A 22253-nucleotide genomic window follows, 5' to 3' on the forward strand; every position below is an offset into this window, starting at 1 on the left:
TCATTCTCGAGGTATGTATATTCCAATAGAATATTCTTTTTACAAGGATAGATGAGGAATTCATCATCAGAAAATTCTCGGAACATTTAAGAATTCCATTCCATTCCTTCCATCATTTTCCGGAAATCAAATTTTTATTTGGTTAAAGTTTACTGTTCCTTCATTACAATACAACGTTTTAGTATAACCGTTTTCTGGAAACGGAAAAGAAATGAGTGAAGTTGAATATGGAAGATTTAGTTTGTCTATCTTTGAAATATATAAGATGTAAAATGCAAACCTTTGTCTACCAAATGTATGTTTCTGAATAGCTCCATCATACGGAATAGCACAATTGGTTGGTAAATCCGGAAGACGACGTCCGTAACCTAAGCGTATACCACTCATAAATGAACCATGATTTCCCTCCGTAATACTAAGATTATCAACGCTACGCATTAAATAACCATTAATGGCAGCTTCATTTTCTGGCTGCAATAAAAACAACCTGTCTTAAGGTTTTTTAAATTTAATTCACAATTTAAACTTAGTTCAATTCATATTCAATTAACAATTCATATTCAATATGTATATTCAATTCATAATTTAAACTTAATTTAAAACTAATCTGAGTTTTACTTGAGGAAATGTTTTTTTTAATCAATATAATACTGCAAATTTGGTAATGTTTCTAGCAATAATTGGCAGAGATTATTTAATTCAATGTCAAATGTAGCATATATTGAAGAATTGTTCGTTTAAGACCGAGATTTCCAGTAAGATTACTGGGATTATCCAAAGACTCATTACATAGTGGTATAATTAAACACTCTCAATGACATCCAATTGTCAAATGGTAGTGTCTTTTAAATCAATCTATTATTTTAATCTATCGTTTTCTAACGTTACATTTTCTGGCTTAATACATCAGAAAACAATACCTTTACCTTATTCTAGTAACTATCCGATAGTATTTAAATAGCTTAACAAAATCATGATTATTCTAATTTTAACAAGTTGAAATTTTATAATAGAAATATATTCCGTTTCAATTTTGAATATATGATATATTTAAATTATATTGTTTAAACTTTTAATATAAATCAAACTAATTTATGAAATTATTTACTTTTAAACTTTATTTTTAACTGAAATTATTTACTTTTAACTTTATTTTCAACTGAAATTATTTACTTTTAACTTTATTTTCAACTGAAATTATTTACTTTTAACTTTATTTTTAACTGAAATTATTTACTTTTAACTTTATTTTTAACTGAAATTAATCACTTTCAACTATAAATTAATTTTCATTACTCTTTCTAAATACATTATTTAACTTCACGTTTGTTTTCTTCGTATCCTGACCGTATATGATGAATAGCCTTGTTGTAGTGGATAACAACAATCGATGGATCCGCGGCGTATCTCTAAAGCATTTGATTGACGATGCATACCACGGGGTAATGATGCTGAACGATTATGGAAACGTCGCATTACTGGAAAAGATGAATCCTGAAAAAAAAAAAATTGAATTGGAATCTTTTGGCTAGAAGAGAAAGATGATATGGTATAATTAGTGTTGCTATTTGAGAAGTCTTATATCTGTAATGTTTTAACTGTCAAAAGTTTAGTTCATTTAACAAATTATTCGATGTTACTTATATTTGAGATATTAAATTAATCAATTCAAATATTGTAAAGAAGGAACTTTTGATTATTTAAGCATATGCGAATGGATAAAACTTTGTGTAAAAATTTCATATTTGATTTAATATAATCAATTCAAGATTGACATATCACATGACATGTCACATGTCATGTCCATCACAAATAAGCAATAATTCTAATGGGAACTGTTGCGGTAAGCAAAATTCAAAAGTCTACTCTTTTTATGAAATAATTCCAAAAATGTTCCAATTGGATTTAAAATGATACGTTTGAATGAGCGAGCCGTCGTTGGTCATCATTACGTCTAAGCCTCGTCATGACCATAGAATAACCAGGTGATGATTGAGGTAGAGGCGCTGAAGCAATATCATCTTTTTCATAAGATCCATTAATTTGATGCTGATATTGTTGCTGATGTTTCGTTTGAGGATGTTTATTGTAACCTGTAATAGATTGGGATAATATCGCATATCACTTTTGTAAGTCATGTGACAATTTGCATCGTTAAAATTTGTTTAATTATCAAATGAACCTAAATTAAATGGTTTGCATCGTTAATTCTTTCCATAAGTTACTGTTCGGTCATATTCAACCAACATTATTAGAGAATTATTAGAAGATGGATGGATATGTAGACAATGCCGCTAATTGAATATTTAACAAATTACTTTCGATTTGTTTCAGTTTAAAAATAATTAATCCAAATTTATTTATCGATTAAATTACTTCAATCATTTTATCCTTATTCTTAGCATGAAAAAGAAAAATTATAATAAAATCATGATAAAATATATCAAAAAAAAAATCATGATAAAATAACAAAATAACGAAAGATTAGGTTTAATTTTAAGCTGAAATTGTGCAACAAAAATTTAAATCCAATCATTCCTGCTATTTAATAAATTTCATAAACTTAAAATGAATACCGAAGTTGAATTGATCGTTGTTGACATGTTGTTGGCTTGAAAGCTTATTAACAATTCCAGTATTATTGCTACTAACAATTGCCTGTTGTACCTGATCGGGATTATTCACCGATACTGTTGATGTTGTTGTTGATCCTCCTCCTCCTCCTCCTCCCATCGTCGAACGATGAAGATAGCAGTCAGAATAATTAGTACCACAATTATTAACACCTATCAGATCGGTATTATTCCAACCAGATGAAGAGGATGATGAACCATCATCCATTGATAATACCTTTCAATAATAATTATAAAAATAAATAATAATAATAAGAAGAAGAAACAAATATTAAATAAATTACTTTAATTGTTCAGTTTAATTTTGGAATGGTTCAATGAATGGTTCATGCGAAGAGATATGTGACATTGATAGTGATAATGATTATCTGTCCTTTGTTTTCAAGTTTCATCTCTCATTTAATCCTTACCAAAATCTGTACAAACCTGAATCAGAATCCCGGGAGTAAGATTGTGGTCTAAAACCCCGATATATCCGATAGGATTGACTATAAATGAATATCCCTAGCTTACTATCCTTCTGTATAAATTTGCTTTTTATTTATAAAGGAATTAGTCATCTGATCGAATATTATATCTCGACCTAATCTTGCAATTTTTTTAGGAATACTTTATGAAGTTTAATTTGGATATTTATATTAACAACATTCAAAAAACTACAACTGCTGAAATATTTCATTTCTAAGTTAATACAACTTCTGCACACTATTTGAATCGTTAAACCTGAATTATGGTATCGAAGACTACAGACTACAGATACCTGATCTGCAAATCGGACACGGTACTGTTTACCGTTCCTCGATGTTTGGCTATTATAGTAGTTCGTTTGTAATTCTTCTGGTATGCGTCGCTGATATGAGAATGTATCCACTTCCCTATAAAAAAAAAGAAAAAAAAGTAGGTTTAATTTGTTCTGAAATTCATTTTAACATATATCAAAACACATGTTCCTCCCTCTTACAAGTGATTTTTGCATAATTCTGAAAAGGATAAATGAGAGTAAACAATGCTTTAATATTGTCATGAATAACAATGACACTATCAGCGACAATATCATTGATTATCTTTATCTTTGTTCAACTACAAACAACATCATTATCAGTAATGATTTCAGAGCTTTAATACAGCGCCAAAAATGACAACAGAATTTGAGATGATAATCAAGGTGCAAAAGATCGTCCAGTTTCATATTATAAAGAAATTTCAGAAGTTATTTCATTAGCATTTTTTTTTTTTAAGTTTGAGAACAGCTAATAGGATGTATAGTTTTCCTTTTAGGATAAACAAGAAAAGAGATTTCAAATAATGTAATTTTGTTGGAATCAACTAAAAGATGAATGGTTGTAAACGTTTAACATGGCGTGATAATGACCGGAAGTATCAGTCTCACTGAAGAATGAAATTTTCCTCCCTCCATAATTCCGGATGAAACGGATGTATTTTTCTTGGTCATTCCTTCAGTCTATTATGGATTATTAGTTTAATAATTTCTTTTTGGTCTCTTTACTTTCTTCCATTTTCATCTTTAATGTCTTTCTTTTCATTATATTGTCCACTTATTGCTTTCCTTTCCATTTTCATAAATGAAAATCTTCCATACATTGAATAATAAATGTTTTCCAATTCAAAAATTTATAAACCATTGAAGGATTTTTGGTCATCAAATGGTCATTTTCCTATCACTTTAGCATGATTTAATGCTAAATGTTTTTAGTATAATAGCGTTATTATTTAGGTCAATTCCTACGATTACTATCCTTTAAGTCAATTTACAATCGTACCGTTCCAATGCATTAATGTCAAGTCAAAGGTCATGTGTTAAATGATGAAACAACAAATGTGCATACTGTTTTTACTCAATTTCTCAATAGAGATATGTTTATCAGAAAAGAGAGTGTCGGAATGTTAAAAACATTTTCAAAACTATAACTGTCTCATAGAGTTAGTGACATTTTATAAGTTTAATTTGATTTAGCAAAAAGATTCTTCCCAATTTTTACAATGAAAAAATTTCACTGATAGACATACTTATAACTTCAAATATAAGGGTACCGTGCATTTTCCGGTGTTAGATGCTCGCCATATGCAGGAATATCAAATTTACGCTGTAGCTTTTTTGATTTATTATTAAGAAAGGTGGCATTAATATGTCGCGGTGATAATTGATTGTCTGAATCAGCACATATTCCTGAATCCGTATCACTATCACCTGGTGGTGGAGGTAATTGGCCACCTGTAAATCATTTTTGTCATTTTATCATTACTAACATTAACTGACAATGTTATCAAAGTATCAATCAAGTATGTATTAAGTTTAACCTAAATTGATGATAAGCATCCATATCACAAAAATTTTCTATCCTCTATTAGAATTGAACTTTCTCTTAGTAAATTGGACATAATACTGGTTTCATGACAATTAACTATTCATTGGGATGATCGCAACACACATCACTTTGAGCTATTCAGGAAATCGATATGATAAAAATTTAGTATTCATAGGAACTCTTAAATTTATATTAATGAAGAAAGTTGTGAAATTAGCTAATGGAATGTTTTCTTAATTTTAGACTAATAAGTTTTGATTTAATTCCTTTTAAAAGTACATAATGTCAACAAATTCATTCTCGAAAAATCAATTTTATTTCAAATTCCAACAATTTCATTTCTCAAAAAAAAAACATTTGTTCCAATTATTTGACAAAGTATTTCTCAATTAAATTTCATGTAAAATTTATTTATGGAATAGTTTGTTGTAAGAGTGAAGTAGGAAGGAAAGAAAAAGAAGAGGAAGAAAGACACGGAATGATGTTCCGGATGGAATTCCAGAGGATAATGATTTAAATGGAACGGAAAGAAATGGATACGATAGGCAAAGGAAGCTAAATAAGAGTTGGATGATTCCTTTCCAACAATCATGTTCATGATTTAATCCTTGGATATCATTTCCTGATACCATATTTCATTCTCAGCCATACAATTTTACCATATTGAAAGTATCATTTATTATAAATTTATAGCAAGCTAAATTGAAGCACTGACAAATGAACCAATCCTGTTTTCCGGATCAGTAGTATGATTGTGTGGAAGTTCATTTTGCTATGATATTCAATCAAACTGATTAGCATCATTATAACTAATGAAATTTTTTTCCAATTCATATTCTTATATTATTTCGTAGTCTAAAATGGCTTCTCCTGTAATTTTGTAATTCGTCAAATGTTTAATTAATGGTCAGGTAAATGGTTCACCAGATGTTTAATTGATGGACAGGTAAAAGAAAAGTGTATGTTAACAAGTAGCAATAAATAAACAAATAAAAATTTACAGGATAAATACATTACCTGTAATATTTCTTGAGAATTGACCAAATTTAGCAATTTGACCATGTTGATATTGTATCTGATACATTTTTGGTTTTGGTGGTGGTATTGGAGGTACTTTTGTCATTGCTATTGTGGAATTATACATAATAGCTAAAATTCTATATTTAAATTTATGTAATTAATATAATAATTTTTAAGAGGACGCATCTTTAAATAATAGATACCATAGAGGAAATAAGAATTAATTAATTAATATTTTCTAAAAATAAATATGAAATATTGTAATGTTATCATTAAAAAAATGAAAACTTATCTCACATTTAAAAATTTAAAATTATTATTTCATATTTATCAAAATTTAAAATCTTACAAAAATCTATAATAAATATGAAAAAAAAGAAAAAAAACGAAAGAGATGAAGAATGATAGCATTCTATTTTTACTAACAATGGCTTAAAGCTAATATTCTAAATCTATCATAGATATTTTGGCTTCATCCGGTTGAAATCATCAAATACGGTCAAAGATTAACCTCTCAAAAACGGCTTAAGATCGGAACACATAAATAAACGTTAAACATTGACATTATTTTACTAGATATATATTTGCTTTTTGTTATAGTAATAGAATTTTTGTAAAGAAGGGAGATATTTTATAATTTGAGGGGGAAAAAAAAAATTGCTTTTTTATTGTGAATAATTTGTCACGATTATTACATTCTGTTAAAATAACAAATAAAAATTTCCGCATTCATTGATTCAATTTTTCCTAAAATGGCTTCTAATGAGATGAATTTTACCTTGACGGTTAATTTACTCACTGAACATAAATGGTAACATAGCTAAGATAAAGCATCGATAATATTGACAAATAATTAGTAAATGTATAGGTACATTTGTAAGAGTAACAAAAGTTTACGGCATTTTACAACAATCCCGGTATATCACATAGTTTGTAGCATTTTACAAGAATCCCGGTATATCACATAGTTTGTAGCATTTTACAAGAATCCCGGTATATCACATAGTTTGTAGCATTTTACAAGAATCCCGGTATATCACATAGTTTGTAGCATTTTACAAGAATCCCGGTATATCACATAATAGGGTATTAGAAAAGTGCTATATAGTAGCTGTAGAAAATAAATTTGTCTGTGAAAGTTATTAAGTCATTTAATTTTAAATTTTACTTTGATGATCAATTTACTCACTAAACATAAACGGTAACATTGCTAGGATAATGGATCGATTATACCAAATTTATTGATAGAAATATTTATTGATAAAATTAGCATAATTTATTAATGGAAATAATTTAAATGAAAATTTTAATGTAAATGATAAAAAAAAAAAATGAGAATATGATTTAGAAAGAATGGGAAAGTTTTAAAAATGTGACAATCATCTATCTCATCAAATATCTATTTCCATATTAGGTTTGTGATTTACCATCACTTAAGTATACAATTTTTGCAAACATTTTATTTTTCCCATTATTCTTTTCAGTTTTTGAAGTCAATTCAAAGACTATTCAGTTCAATTCACTAAAACTTCCATTGTCACAAATATAAATGTGTCAACCTGTGCTATAAAACGGAAAATGCTTGCATAACGTTTAAAATTCTATTTTATCTTTCTTTTTTTTTTTTACAATTTATTGGAAGTGTGAAAAATTCGATGAATTAACAATGTGAAAAGAAATCTTTTCAAATGCACCATGAAGATGACATTGTGATTAGATGAGAAATTATCAAGATATCAAGATTATGAAATGTTGACAATAGCAAAGGCATAAGACATCGTGATTTCTTACTAGTAACCTTTGAACTTTTATTAGCTAATTTTGTTTGAGAAAAATGTGAATGATCCAAATTCAAGTATGCGCTCAAAATCACTTCCACTTATCATAATGATGAAGTAATTAATTTAACTGTTAATCTAATTTAATTGATATTAATGAAATTTATTGAGATTTATTGAATTAATGAAATTTATTGAATACATTCAAAGTTTGTCTCCTATTAGGAGCCAAAGTATGATGAGTCAGCAGAGAGGCGACAAAAATGAAGAATTTGAATATTTGCAAAAGGATTTAATTACGGGAACAAAGTTATCGAATTTGAACTTTGATTTTACAAGAAATGTTAACAAATCTGATTGCTTCCATTTTTCTAATTTATTGCATTTCAAGAAGAAACTTCCAATATTCATTGCTTAATGTTTGGTAAAAATTGAATGAATAAACGTTGTTGAGGAAATGAACGGAACAAATTGACATTTTAAAATTATAAAAAAGAAAAAAAAATTAAAATGCATTTCATGCTATGAAATATATTACTTGGATGGTTTGGCTCATTAAACACTCATAATGAAGAAAGGAAATTGAGGAGAAATAATTAAATACAAAAAAAAAAATATCCGAGAAATGTATCTTAGATTTGTCTGTTAACTAATTAATAAGTCTTCAATTTCAACATTTTACTGCAGTAATAATAGTAATGAATTGATTTGAAATCTGCATTTATCCAATTAATTTATAATTTCAACATATCTAAATAAAATGGATTAATTTTTTTTTTTTATTATCATTAATGGTTTATCATTGCTCAGAACAATGGAAGAAATAATCTTTGATAATCAATGGAAGAAATAATCTTAGATTTGTCTGTTAACTAATTAATAAGTCTTCAATTTCAACATTTTACTGCAGCAGTAATAGTAATGAATTGATTTGAAATCTGCATTTATCTAATTAATTTATAATTTCAACATATCTAATTAAAACTGCAGCAGTAATAATAATTCTTTCTCTGTGATCTTTTCTCTGTGCTTTATAACAAAATGATAATTTTATCGAAGAAAAACACCATCAAATGATGTTATTTATATTTCTTGAAAATGACCATTATTAAGATTACGTGATTTGAAGTGGTCATCGAGATTGTTTGATTTAATTCGTAGATGATGGACAAATATCATAGCCCAAATGATGATACATTACAATTTCACGATCAAAACTTTTGCAGCATCTTTATCGATTGTTCAGAAAAACTCCTTACCATTTAATTTAATTGACCTATAGCATTTAAATTTATGAGGAATAAATAATAATTAATAATTAATAATAATAATAATAATGATAATAGTAATAATAATAATAATAACATTAATAATAATAATAATAACAATAATAATAATAATAATAATAATAATAAATAATAAATAATAAATAATAAATAATAATAATAATATATTGTAGAAAATGATAAGTTTGAGGAGAAGGAGGTTAGTAAGTGGCATGCCGGAATAGTGCCATCACTGAAGGTATGCTTGAGCTATTCCAATCGAATCCTGAAGTCTACCATTGAAAAAGTACATAGCAATAAAAGGAACCGGAAGGAGCGGGAAAAAACATCCATAGGACATATTCCACACCGCCATCAATATTCACCACAATACATCAACTATAAACAGAAAGGATGACGTTGAAAGAATAAAATTGCAATGCCGGGTTTTTTTTTTTTTTTTTTTGTAACAATTTGCTTATTTCAATCTTTTAGGAATAGAATTTTTATAAATTGATTTGTTAGAACTTTTGAAAATTTCACTTTTTCATCTGAAATAAACAATAAGAATGAATGAACAGATAGATTATAAAGGAAATGATGAAAGAAGAAATTTTCAACAATACAGTAATTCTTATGCCATTTCAGGATTACTATCAGGATTCGGATAACTGAATTACTGTACCTTTCTTATTTCCCTGTTGCTAACTTTTCCCCGTTTATTCTAAAATTATCTTTTAATTTTAATATTTCAAACTATTTTCGATGAATGATTAATGGTTGGAATTTAAAGTACATGGGATGAATTTTAAGAATTGAAAACATGAACAGAGATTAGAAATGGACTTGTTATAAAAGACATCATTTTCTAGAAGAGAGGGAAAAGTAATCGTTGCAAAGAAAGAAATTTATAAATTTGCCGAATTTATTTGAAGAAGAGCAATTTTCTTAAAGTAATCCGGTCGTCAAAAAATATTTCTTAATCGGTAAATTCAGTTGTTTAGCAAATACTGTTTTGAATTTGTAGTGAGTGTAATTTTAATTTTGAAATGAATTCTCAAATTGTGTATTTGTTTTGGAGCTAATTATCAGTAAATTATTTATTTGTAAGAGAGTAAAAGGAAGAGATGATATGGTGACAGTTAAAGGTGAAAGCAAAGTTAGAAAAGCATCAATTAATTAAGTGCTTTTTATATGTGACAAATTTTTAAATAAATCCAGAGAAAAATAAAATAGAAATGGAAGAAAAATCGTAAAATTGAAGAAAGTATTTAAGGGAATAAAAAAAAAGGAAAAAAAAGGAAGGAATTGAAAGGCATTCTTCAAAGTTCGAGCTAATTACAAATTGCTGGAAGACGAAAGAGGAATTGAATCGAATTGAATTAAAATGAACTTGCATGAATTGAATTAATTGGAACTGGATGAGTTTGAACTTGAATTGAAATCCAATTGATTTTAACTAAATTGAAATAATTTTTTACAAGCAGTTTATTTATTTACAAGTAATACAATGCTACTTTTAGCAAATCATTTTTAGACTCAATTTTACTTATAATATACAGTTAAATCCATATATACCAGGATCGATTTACATAGAAAGATGAAAAAAAGCTAATGATATATCCAATATATTTAATTTAAACAAAAATTAAATGATTACAAAATTTTTTCTTTCGAAAATTTTCCTTTCTAAAGATAATTTTGCAAAAATTTTGATTATTTTCAAAGACTTGGCTAATTGTTCTTTTACTATCTATTCTTTCAAACTTTTAATTATAATAAAATTCCTTTAAGTTTAAGCTTATTATGTGTAATATATTCGGGAAATACTATGATAACATATATATTAAAATGTTTAGCTCAAAAATTTACTATTGATTGATTAAATTAATAGTAGGACTATACCTGTAGGTTACAGGTCATGCTTTAGGATCTTCTGTCCACTTATCATTTTGAACTCGTAAAGCGCTGAGAAGTTTATATGCAAGCCATGAAAACGATGAGAATTTGTACTTCCACATAAAATCAAGTGTCATAATGTGCGACAAAATGTGAAGAGATATGATCAAATACCAGTTAGCATTAAATGACAATACCGCTGTGACAAATGAAAAAGAAATGCTCTCTGATATGCTTGTTCGGATAGCTATCAAAAAGAAAATTAATTGAGGAATGAGTCATTTCCGTTTTTATCACCTGAATACGACCGTTATTTTATGCTAAAAATGTTTTAGGAACATTTGTTGATATTTATAATAAAGATAAAATAGTGGGACGATTTGATTATATTACAATTTTAATTTTAAATAATTTAAATTTAAATTTAAATGCTTTTTTGATAATAAAACTATTCATTCATTCGATAAGATTTGAGCTTTAAAAATAAATAAATGAATGCATTAAGGAATGTAAATGAATCAGTAGAATTGATTTTCCGATTATTGCAAAAAGTTAATTTTTCACAAAGATGACAACTGAAACTCCGCCTGTCATCAGCCAATTTATCCATCCATATTGCATTTATCAATCAAAATGTTGGCAAATTATAATAATTCAGTTTGAAATTTAAATAAATTATTAAAATGCAATAATAATAGATGATGATGATGACGATGATGATGACGATGATGATGAATTGATGAAGAAAGAAATGGTGAAAAGAAATGGAGGTTATAGTAAATTCAAAGAAAGGGGTCATTTTAGTGAAAATAGATGAATGGAATGGGATGTTTTAATCTTTAATTGCAAATCATTCGTTCAATTCAAACGTAAATAATATTTGTGACCTGAAAATGAACTAAATTCATTAATTTTATTGAAATGGAAAGGATTGATAATGAATGGTTTACTTTTTTTTTTTTGAATTTCTAATCTATCGAAATAAGCATTTAATAGAGAATGATGTATGTGATAAGTGTCATTAAACATTGCTACTGATATGGGACATTAACACTAAATTGAGAATGATAGGGTTATATTTCACATTGATATGAAACATTAACACCAAGCGAGGGACTGATAGACAAAACAAGTCAAAACGGATCATTAAGCAAAGCGACAAGAGGAAAAATAAAATAAAACTTGAAACTTTTTCATAATCATTCCGTACTATCTCAATTATGAAGTGACAATTCCTATCCTAATTTGAAGAAAGATGAAATGAGAAGAAGAAAGCAGAAACAGTGAAGTGAGGAGAAAAGAAGCCAAGAAAGAAAAGAAGTCAAGCCAAGCCAAGCCAAGCCCAACAAACACCTGATTTCATTGCTTATATCATTCCTATTTTCTCATTCTTAGTTTATTAAAAGTGAAAAGAATGAAAAAAAAAACCTTTAAAATATCTTTATCAAACTAATGCAATAAAATGTGAAATAAGCCTTAATATCATTAATCGTTGATATCATCAATGGATGGATTAACAATGAATTACTGATAAATCGGAAAATTGACAATACTATTAGGCCACTATTAAAGCTTGGCTTTATCTTTTTATCACTTATAATTACTCCTTCGTACACATTTCTCAAACAGCAATAAGTTACTGAAATGAAAAATCAAACAATCAAATCATCACGACCAGACGATTATCAAATTAACGGAATCCCTATAATGAGAATGATATAGTGACGAATGATAACTTGTCTGTTCAGTTTGTTGACCGGACAAAGAATGACCATTTAAAGCAGGAGTATGCTTAATCAGGAGGCAAATAAGCAAATCATTATTTGGAAATTTTTTTTTTTTTTTTTGATAAAATTAAATTTGATCACAATTAACATTTGTGAGAAAGGATGAAAGAAGGAAAGGAATGAGGAAAAGGAGGAAGAATTGGTGACAAAGAAGAAGAAAAAAGAAAAGATTGTATAAAATGAATAAGATTACCTTAAACTTTCTCAATCCAATTAATTCATTTGTTTAATTTACAAATGAAAATGTTGTACGAATCAACATATGTTTACATATATGTAAACTGGGAATGTTTGTTTAACGGGGCGGTATTTGCCAGAAGAATGAGCGAAGAAATGAAAGGGAAAAGATGACATCGAAAAGGAAATGGTAATCATAAATTTGTGTCACATCAAATGATGATTGTTAATGTAAGGTGGAATTATTCACAAGATTAATACTTACTTGTAAAATATTAAAGCGCACCTGATAGGATATTCATTAATGTTATGTGTAATAGTTAAAGTAAAAAATGAATCAAATTTTTGATAAATTGAAATTTTTCAAATTAACTTTTTTATTTGTAAATATATTGCAAATCGTGCTTCCTTTTTTTTTTTGTTTGTTTAAAATTAACAATTTTTCAAAAGTTTCTCAATAAGAAATTCTTATTTACAAGTTATTCTTCTCTAAAATATTTCAATTTTTACTTTAACCATTGTTTTAAATTAATTAAATGAGATCTCCTACTGTGGCATTTTTCGGCTTTTACATTTATCTCGAAGAAAACGACCTATTTCGGATTGAAACAAATATTGAAATAAGATAACACTATGAATAGTTCAGTTCATTTTTCTGGTTTTTGTCAAGGTAATGGACATCACTCATATGCCAATATTTTGTTGGCCTACTTCTGTAAAAGATAGAAAAGAAAAATGGACATTACAAATATTATTAATTGTTAGAATAAATTTAATTTAATTTAATTTATTCTAAAATTAATTTACAAGAAATACGATGTAAATTATATTTTTAAAAGTAATAAAAGCAAATGGTAGCATAGAAATTGTTTTATGAAATCATTGATAAAGAAATGAAACGAAATATTATAAAATGAGTAATCGAATTCTCTCATTGTCATGTATTTGTACATAATTATTCATTATCAGATAGAACTTTATCAACTAAGATGTTATCTACTGTGATAAATGGAAGTTCTCTACAAGTGAAAATGAAGCAAAAAGGTATTCTGCATGGATGTCATCTTTAGAAATGACATTCAAAATGATTATTTTGGACATATTTTTGACATTAATTGAAATACAAAGTAAATAATATTTGAAAATTTGACAAATATGAATACTTCCTCGTATATGGAAAACAATAACAAGTGATGTGAAATGATAGATTAAGAGGGTGACAAATTCACTTTACTTCAGGTAACTATTGATTGGAATAAACCTGTTTATCACACCAATCGTTCAAATATTTCTTTCGTTAAGTGCTTTTTTGAAGAGTTACCTGGAAAAAGCTAATGATGCTAAGCTTCAAGCTAACTGTTTAAAGGTTGTTCTTTTTGGAATCTTAAAATTTCTAGGAATATATTTGCCTTTCTATCATCTTTTAGTGTCGAAATGAATAATGCATGATTATTTGTTATCAGATAAGATTTTATCAGCTAAGATTTCATTTTTTTTTTCATCCTTAATAAGAAAAAATTGAGATAAAAAATTAGAAGTAAATTTCTGAAAAAAAATTAAAATACTTTTTAAATTTGAAAATAGAAAATTTTCCCATACTTAAGTAAAAATTTGCATATTTTTCAGGAAATTTACTTAGCCAAATGTATTGATATCACTGAGATGTTAAGCGGTAAAGTACACCTTGAATGAAATCATTTTCAGAAAAGAAAAAAAAATGTTTTGCTGAAGTTTTGTTTCTAGATTTGTGATACGCAAATATTGCATAAATAATTCAATGCATTGTGAATTAGGCGCAAAAGTATTAAACCAGTTCCGCCTCTGGAAGGCTTATTTTTAATGCCTTCCTTCCTACAGCATCGCATTCATTCATTCAACACTTTTTCGCTGATAAATTTCAACCTGACAAATATTAAGCGACAAATACTTATTATCATCTATCTTTCTCATAGTGATAGCAACAAATACTTATCATCATCAATCCTTCTCATAGTGATATCACTCATTAATTAAATTCTTTATGAAGCTATGGTATATGCATGATAAAACTGGGAATGTATCTTTTAGTCATTATGTTAGATGCTAAAAATTTATTCAAAAAATATTTCATTCAAAGTAATAAATTTAGAGATAAAATAAAAAAGAAAGAAATTTTGGAAGAAGTCTCGTAGAGTGACTGTAAATGTCAATCAGAATGATCTTGAAGATTTCTTACATCATCATCATGAAATAGAAAAAGGAGAAATGATTTTTGAACTTTGATGAAATGATAAGCAAACTGGTTAACAATGATAGAAGTAGCAATGAGTATTAGAAGGATATAAACAATGATTGATCGATGAATTTTGAAATGAAAGAATTAAGTGATGTTTGAAAAGAGAGGCGGAGAAATGAGCATAATTTACTACATAACCTGTATAGAACACCTGTTTTTGGATAATTAAAATTAATTGAAAATTAGCAAATCTTGAAGTGTATAAGATGATGAGAGAATTATTTGTTTATATCATCCCATCAGGTATTGTATTGTCAACTTTTGCCGTACATTTTATTGCCATCGTCGTAATTTGTTATTAAAATATGAGTAAATCATTTATTTTTATGAAACTAATCGATGAAGATAGATGATCAAATGGTATTTATTAACTAAAAGAGTGATTAAAACGATTGGAACAATCTATTTAAATATGATACGGTAATGTTAATTACAATAATGGAACAAATTTAGATCAGTGGAATGGAATTGATCGAATGATCATTCAAATGTTTCAAATAATGGATTATATATCAACATATTACTTAAATCTGTCATGTCTTCTTTTTAACTTGTCACAATGAATTATTTTGAAGGTGACAATTTTACAGATATCTTCTTTGCCTAAAAAAAAAAAAAGAAATTTCAGTTCTTCTCCTGATCGTTTAGTGTAGGAAAAACGATATCATACAATAGATGACAATGAAAACTGAAATATGAAATGAATTTTTAATACCTCTCTTCTTCTACAGTATTCTTTATCAGACACTAATAGTTGACAGATCAGTGAAAATTTCAAAAGGAATGACATTTCGGAGAGAAATTTTAATTCCATTCATTTTAAATGAATTTTTTAAACTTTTTGCTAGTAGCTCGAATATAATTTATAGCAAAAAAATGAAATAACTATTAAATTGAATTTTTTAAAAAAAAAGCCTAGCAGTGTTCATAACCCAAGAAATATGTGGACAGAAGAAAAGAAAAGATATTCTGGCTTGGCCTGACTAATCTATTTTTCCTTAAATAAATGTCTTTAATTTAATAATCTGTGGTTGGCAACTTGGTGAATTCAATATTAGAAGTAAAAGTATTGAATCTCATCGAGTTTTTTATTACAATCATAAGATGTTAAGTTAATTTGGCAAAGTATTTGGCCTACCTTACCTATTGCTCCCTGAACTCACTCTACCTTTAGGCTCTTTAATTCCATAGCATTATTCAATGACTGATATTTCTCGGATATCTGTTTTTACAAACATCATATAGCTCAGCATATGATTCTGACCTTTATATAAAAGCAAATGACCAATGTTAGTTTGACCATTTCTAGCTAAGGGTAAAAAACATTGTTAAAAATGTTCAGTGAATTCGTAACAGGAAAAAAAATTTTTTTTCTTTAAACTTGCATCTTAATTTAATTATTTGAAGAAGAAATTTAGTAAAGTGCAATATTTAAAACACCAAATCAATTTCAAAACTAAAGTATGAAAGTTCACAAAATTTAATTTGAACTCAAACAGATCATATTAGTTTGAAATTTTTTATTTTATTCTGACAAATTTCTTCTTCTCTAAATAATGCTATCAAATGAGAAAGTCTTTCTTCGCCGCTCATAAAACTATTTGATATTGGCTTACTGTATTGTTCGCTATCAATTTGATTTTGCTAAAATGTAAAATTTTTCCGATATCCGATATCATTCCCAACAAATTCTCTAATTTCATTTTCCTTTCAACTTTCTCCCTCTCATTCTTCACTCCTTTTTGCATCTTATTTCGTCTATGACCGCTTTTTTCAAAGTTTTTAAAATTTGTATGACATGCAAAAACTTTTCCTGTTGGCCTTATTTATTTGCTTTAATATTAATTTATTGGAAATAATTTAAATTTATCATTTGGATATATTATTGAAATCTGAGTTATTCGAGAAATAAATTTACCAAATTAATGCATGCATTTGATTGAAATAGACATTTTCTCTCTTATTGATTGTAAAAAAAATTAAATTAATTACTAAAAGAATTTTTGATTAACAAATTGAGATAATGAGTTGATCAGCTGATCAATTGATTGTAGTCATTTTGATCAGTTGATCAGTTGATTGTGATCATTTTGATCAGTTGATCAGTTGATTGTGAATCATTTTGATCAGCTGACCAGTTGATTGTGGTCATTTTGATCAGTTGATCGGTTGATTGTGGTCATTTTGATCAGATGATCAGTTGGCCCAATTATCAGTTTATCCAATCATTTTGATGATAATATGGAATTAAAGGAAATGTTAGATTATATGGAGAAGTGAAAGGAAATAATGAGAAAATATTTCACTTTCATTTAATGAGTTTTCCTAAATTACCGGAAAGTTTTTAATAATTTGCTGCAGGTTTGACAATTAATACATAAAATAGAAATTTGTCATAGTTCCATAATAGTTCCATAATCTACTTTATTAAAGTAGAATTAATTATGACATCGTGCGCAAATGTCATGGTGTGCGCACGGCGTGTAGCAAAGAAGCGAGCATAGAATGGTTTCAGGAAATTAAAGAATTGGAAAATTTTTTTGAAAAATATTTCAGTCAAAATTCTTAAAACTAAAATCCCGGAAGTTATTAGATCTAAATTTAAGTTGAGATAAATTTGAAGTTGTAAACGAGCAAAGTTAATTGTGAGTTTTTGAGGAATTTGAAATAAAATGATAATTTATTTTTTAACAATATAATTTAGTAATTAGATATGACAAGAAGGATAAACATATTCCCTTAATTTGGAGGGCAAACCCTAAAATAAAATATATTTAAAAATGGCATTTTGCATAAATAATCAAAAAGATGATGAGGGAAAGTAGAAAATAAATTGGATGACCATTCTATTAGGCGAATAGGTATATCCACCCAGATGGCCTCATGTGTAATGATCAGGTTCATCTACCCATCCAGATGATTTCACGTGTAGCGGCCAGGTTCGTCTATCTATCCAGATGATTTCACGTGTAGCGGCTAGGTTCATCTATTCATCTAGATGATCTCACGCATAGCATCTAAACGTATTTTCATTTAGCATTGCTGTACTCTTTCATCTTTACTGTAACAATCAGAAGAGAATCCATCCGAAAAGTCTGATTGAAAGGTTAATCTGCAATCAAAATTTGCAAAACTGGGGATATGTATGTTGACAACTGACTATATGGCATCTGCAACTAGTCGTCATATTGTCTCTACAAAAGGATAGTTTGAGCGAATGATCACAAAGAATTTTCCTATTTCTCCAATTGCTTACATTACAGTAATTCAACTTTTCGCAAAAACCAAAATTAAAACTCAGAAATTTCTGGAAATATCAACATATTGTTCTGTCATCTTATCACTCATTTATTCATTTGTATTGCATTCAAAATTAAAAAAAAATTTTATGATTTAAAATGTAACTATTCATTTAGTCCAATCAAAAAAAAAAGAAAATGTATAGCTTATAGACTTGAAAAGGATATAAGAATGATGTAAGAAGAAATTGTGGTAGAAAGTAAAGTGCATTGATGATTTGGGACAATTTGAAAATGTTGTCATAAATATTAGCAAAAGAATGAACCACTTAGGATTGAACAGAATGAATAAAAAGAGCTCTTCTAATTTACACTCATACACTATAACATATTTATTTAAAAAGATGCTTTTAAGAAGAAAATTTTTTAAATTTCATCCAAATTTTTCAATTTTTTTACCTCAAAATATCCATACAATTCTTATTTCTGTTTATCAATCAATAATTAATGGATGCATTATTTTCTTTTACATAAAATGAATTTAACTTTCCAATACCTGGATGATGATAGTGATATTTGTTCATTGATAAATTCATCTGTCTATTTTTTTTTCTAAGATTTCCTTAAAGAACCGATATTTTGGCTATCCTAAATATGTCTAGAATTCTAGATAAATTTATTTCCGAAGAATGCAAATCAGGAATTATAATTCATCAAAAATGGAACAATATCAAATCAGAAGAATCAGAATTCAATTCCTGTGTTGCAGTCCAATTTTAATGATATGAACTGATTAGATAAATGGAAAGGAATCTGATTTATAAAATTTGCAAATTTTAATTTGTTCCTGGAACTTACGATGAAAAGCAAGAATTCTTCCTGCTTCTCTTATTTATATTTTCTACCTTACTTTTTCGATCGGTTTAATCTTGCAAACAGAAATTTGAATAAATTCCATATTTATATAAGTCAAACTTGATTTCACCAATATGACAATCAAGAAGGACAGATGAAAATGTGATGAAAATTAGATAACATTTCTCAATGCAAGTGTTACTTGTCTGCTAATATGTATGCATAAATTAAAATTTTTAAATGAAATAATTTTCATAGTCATAGTTTGATCAGTAAACTTTTGAGCGGCAATCTCTAGGAAAATTGTATTATTTATGAAGGTGATGTTATAAATAGATAGTAATTATTGACATAAATAGGTATGAAAGAAATCAAATTTGCACAATTAAATTGAGAATTTTAATTCAAATTTATCTTAGTTTTACAATTTTGCTTATCCACGAACACTGAAAAACATTTTGTGAGCATGAAACTGTGAAGAAAATTTAGAAATTTAGAAATAAGAGTGAGATGATTTTGAAAGAAGAGAAATGTTTTAGGATGGCGGATTTCCGTGACATGTCCTCACCTGTATGTTATAATCAATTGTCCCCAAAATCGACGATTATAGAGAAACCTCGAAATAGTTCCAAGGTCAATCTCATGTGTCAATCGTACTTAATTCATTGACAAAGACATGTCGAAAAGATTTAGATGACGAAGAATGCAAAGAAAAATGACAAATTGGGACAATTGGAAGCAAATTTTCAAAAGCATTGAAAAGACATTGAGTTTAATGATGATGATAGAAAGGAGGAACGGAAAGAGGAGTCGAAATGGGATATGACAAGGACAACTACCCGCGACATTTTACCGCAACGACTTTTTTCTTTTTTTTTTTTCTATGTAATCGTACTTTCTGACCTTCCGTCTCCTTTCCATTTCCATTTCTTCGAATCTTCTCAACAATCATGACCTTATTAATCTTATTTTTAACTCATTTCTCATCCACAAATATCCATCCTGTCTGCATTTTTTACTAAATCTTTCACATAAAACTGAAACCAACAAATTAAGCTGATAGATTTTTTAATGTCACTGTGACTACTCATTGAGACATTTCGAGAGTAAGCATGTGATAGTTGATCGAATGAATTGTAGAATTGAATGACTATTCAAATTTACATTTTACAAATTATCATTTCCAATTTACGGAAATCATGCAGGCATACAATGATTTTGTCTGTTCATGAAATACAAAAAAGGATTCAATACGAAAACATTGACCGGAATACAAAAATGAGAATATGGTATGGGAATTGAAATAAACTCTGAATAGAGACCGGAAAGAGTAAGTAAGATCGAAATCGAAAAATTAAAAATTGAATTAGAATTAAAATTCAGTACTCAATCATTGTTTTAAGCCATAAAATATAAGTTAGCAGTGTAAAACGAAAAAGAATTAAATCAGGAAGTTAAGAGCAACAAAAAAGTAGAGGAAATTGTCATAATATCAGGTATGGTTATTACTTATACCATTCGAGCGATATGTCATTCCAGCATTGTCGATGTCGATTGAATTCCTGATGTGATATGAGTAAGAAATAAAAAAAAAGTAATCCAGTTTTTTGTAATTGCTTCAGAAAAATGACATCCAGTTCGGTATATAACTCAAATTATCATACAAATAATTAATAAAATATGGAAATATATTTGCAAAAAAAAAAAAAAAAAAAATAGCAAGTCCCAGCAATCAGAAAATGGGATGACAATTATTGAGCTGATGAAAAAAAAGTATTTGCTATTATACAGTTCACAGATTAATCGTCCGTGACAACTTTTTCCTGAAAATCTAAAAAATGTAATGATTGAAATTTTTATTGCCATCCATCCCTTATAACAATTTGATGCCATTCATCAAATTTTGCATAAGAGGATTAGAGATTTTTAAAAAAAAAAAAAAAGAAATTTGAAATGGCAAAAAAATTCAATCGTTTTTTTTAGTTTTAAAATAATAACTGTGAATTTGTATAAATGGAAATGCAAACTTTTCGATATTTTACAATGATATCATTTAAAATTACATTAAAAATTTTTGTTAATAATGGAATATGTCGAAGTATTTTTCTTTTTTAATTTCAAATTTTAACTTTTCCCACAAAACTTCCTCAGTTTATGCTAATTTTATAAAGTTTCGCATATTTTTTGTTTATTTAAATTTCACTGAAATGTTAAATTATTGTAATTTTAACTCATTAAAGAATTTTCTTCAATAAAATTGTTAAATTTGTTTTAAAAATAAATTGCTAAAGTGAACTAATTAATTAATTTAACTCTTTAGATACGAACCAAGATTGATTACATATAATTCATTGAATGCTAAGAGAGTTTTCAAACCATTTCTCTTAACATAATTCCTTTCAGTCATGTTCTTTTCAAATTCCTTGCCATAATACAACTTTATTATTAGTGAAAAAATTTTTTGATAAAATTTACTCTCATTAAAATGACAAATTCATTGATTACTTATTCATTTCCTGTTCTCTTTTAATTTATTTAATGAAACTTAACAATTAAAAATTAAAATTTTTCGTTACATATAACAATTATATTCTAATTTTGTGTAATATAACAATAATAAACATCAATAATGATTTAATAAGATGCGATTTTATGCAAGATTTTTGGTTGTAAAATAGGAATGTCTTGATGGGAACAGAATGGAGACATATTATAAGAAGATGACAAGAACCTTCGAGAATGAGTTAAAGATTATACTGAATAAGTCAATAACCTTTCCCTTGTACTTTTAATTGTAGCAAAGAGTATTGACAAAACAATAATAATTTTACATATATATGATTGTTAGATTTTTATTAATTTTAAAAATTCATTTGGATTGAATTGAAATAATTTCTCTCTTTTATAATATTTATTCATTTTATGATTAAAAGAAAATATTTGATTTATTAGTTATAATTGAAAAATAGAAAAAAAAAAAAAAACAAAAAAAACAAAA

General features: G+C 27.1%; 1 protein-coding gene across 1 annotated transcript in view; it reads right to left on the reverse strand.

Moving 5' to 3' along the window:
* The window catches only part of LOAG_18247 (hypothetical protein), a gene marked incomplete at its 5' end in the record, with an annotated part of 7691 nt that extends 1608 nt beyond the window's left edge, over positions 1-6083 (reverse strand). Inside the window, 7 exons of the mRNA XM_020450911.1 lie at positions 281-471; positions 1348-1494; positions 1918-2093; positions 2577-2850; positions 3394-3508; positions 4686-4866; positions 5978-6083. Of these exons, the coding sequence (XP_020305360.1) occupies positions 281-471; positions 1348-1494; positions 1918-2093; positions 2577-2850; positions 3394-3508; positions 4686-4866; positions 5978-6083 (1190 nt within the window). The remainder of the gene's footprint in view (positions 1-280; positions 472-1347; positions 1495-1917; positions 2094-2576; positions 2851-3393; positions 3509-4685; positions 4867-5977) is intronic.
* Positions 6084-22253: the final 16170 nt, after the last annotated feature.

The sequence above is a fragment of the Loa loa genome (genome assembly GCF_000183805.2).
Source record: "Loa loa unplaced genomic scaffold supercont3.237, whole genome shotgun sequence".
Classification (NCBI taxonomy): Eukaryota; Metazoa; Nematoda; class Chromadorea; order Rhabditida; family Onchocercidae; genus Loa; species Loa loa.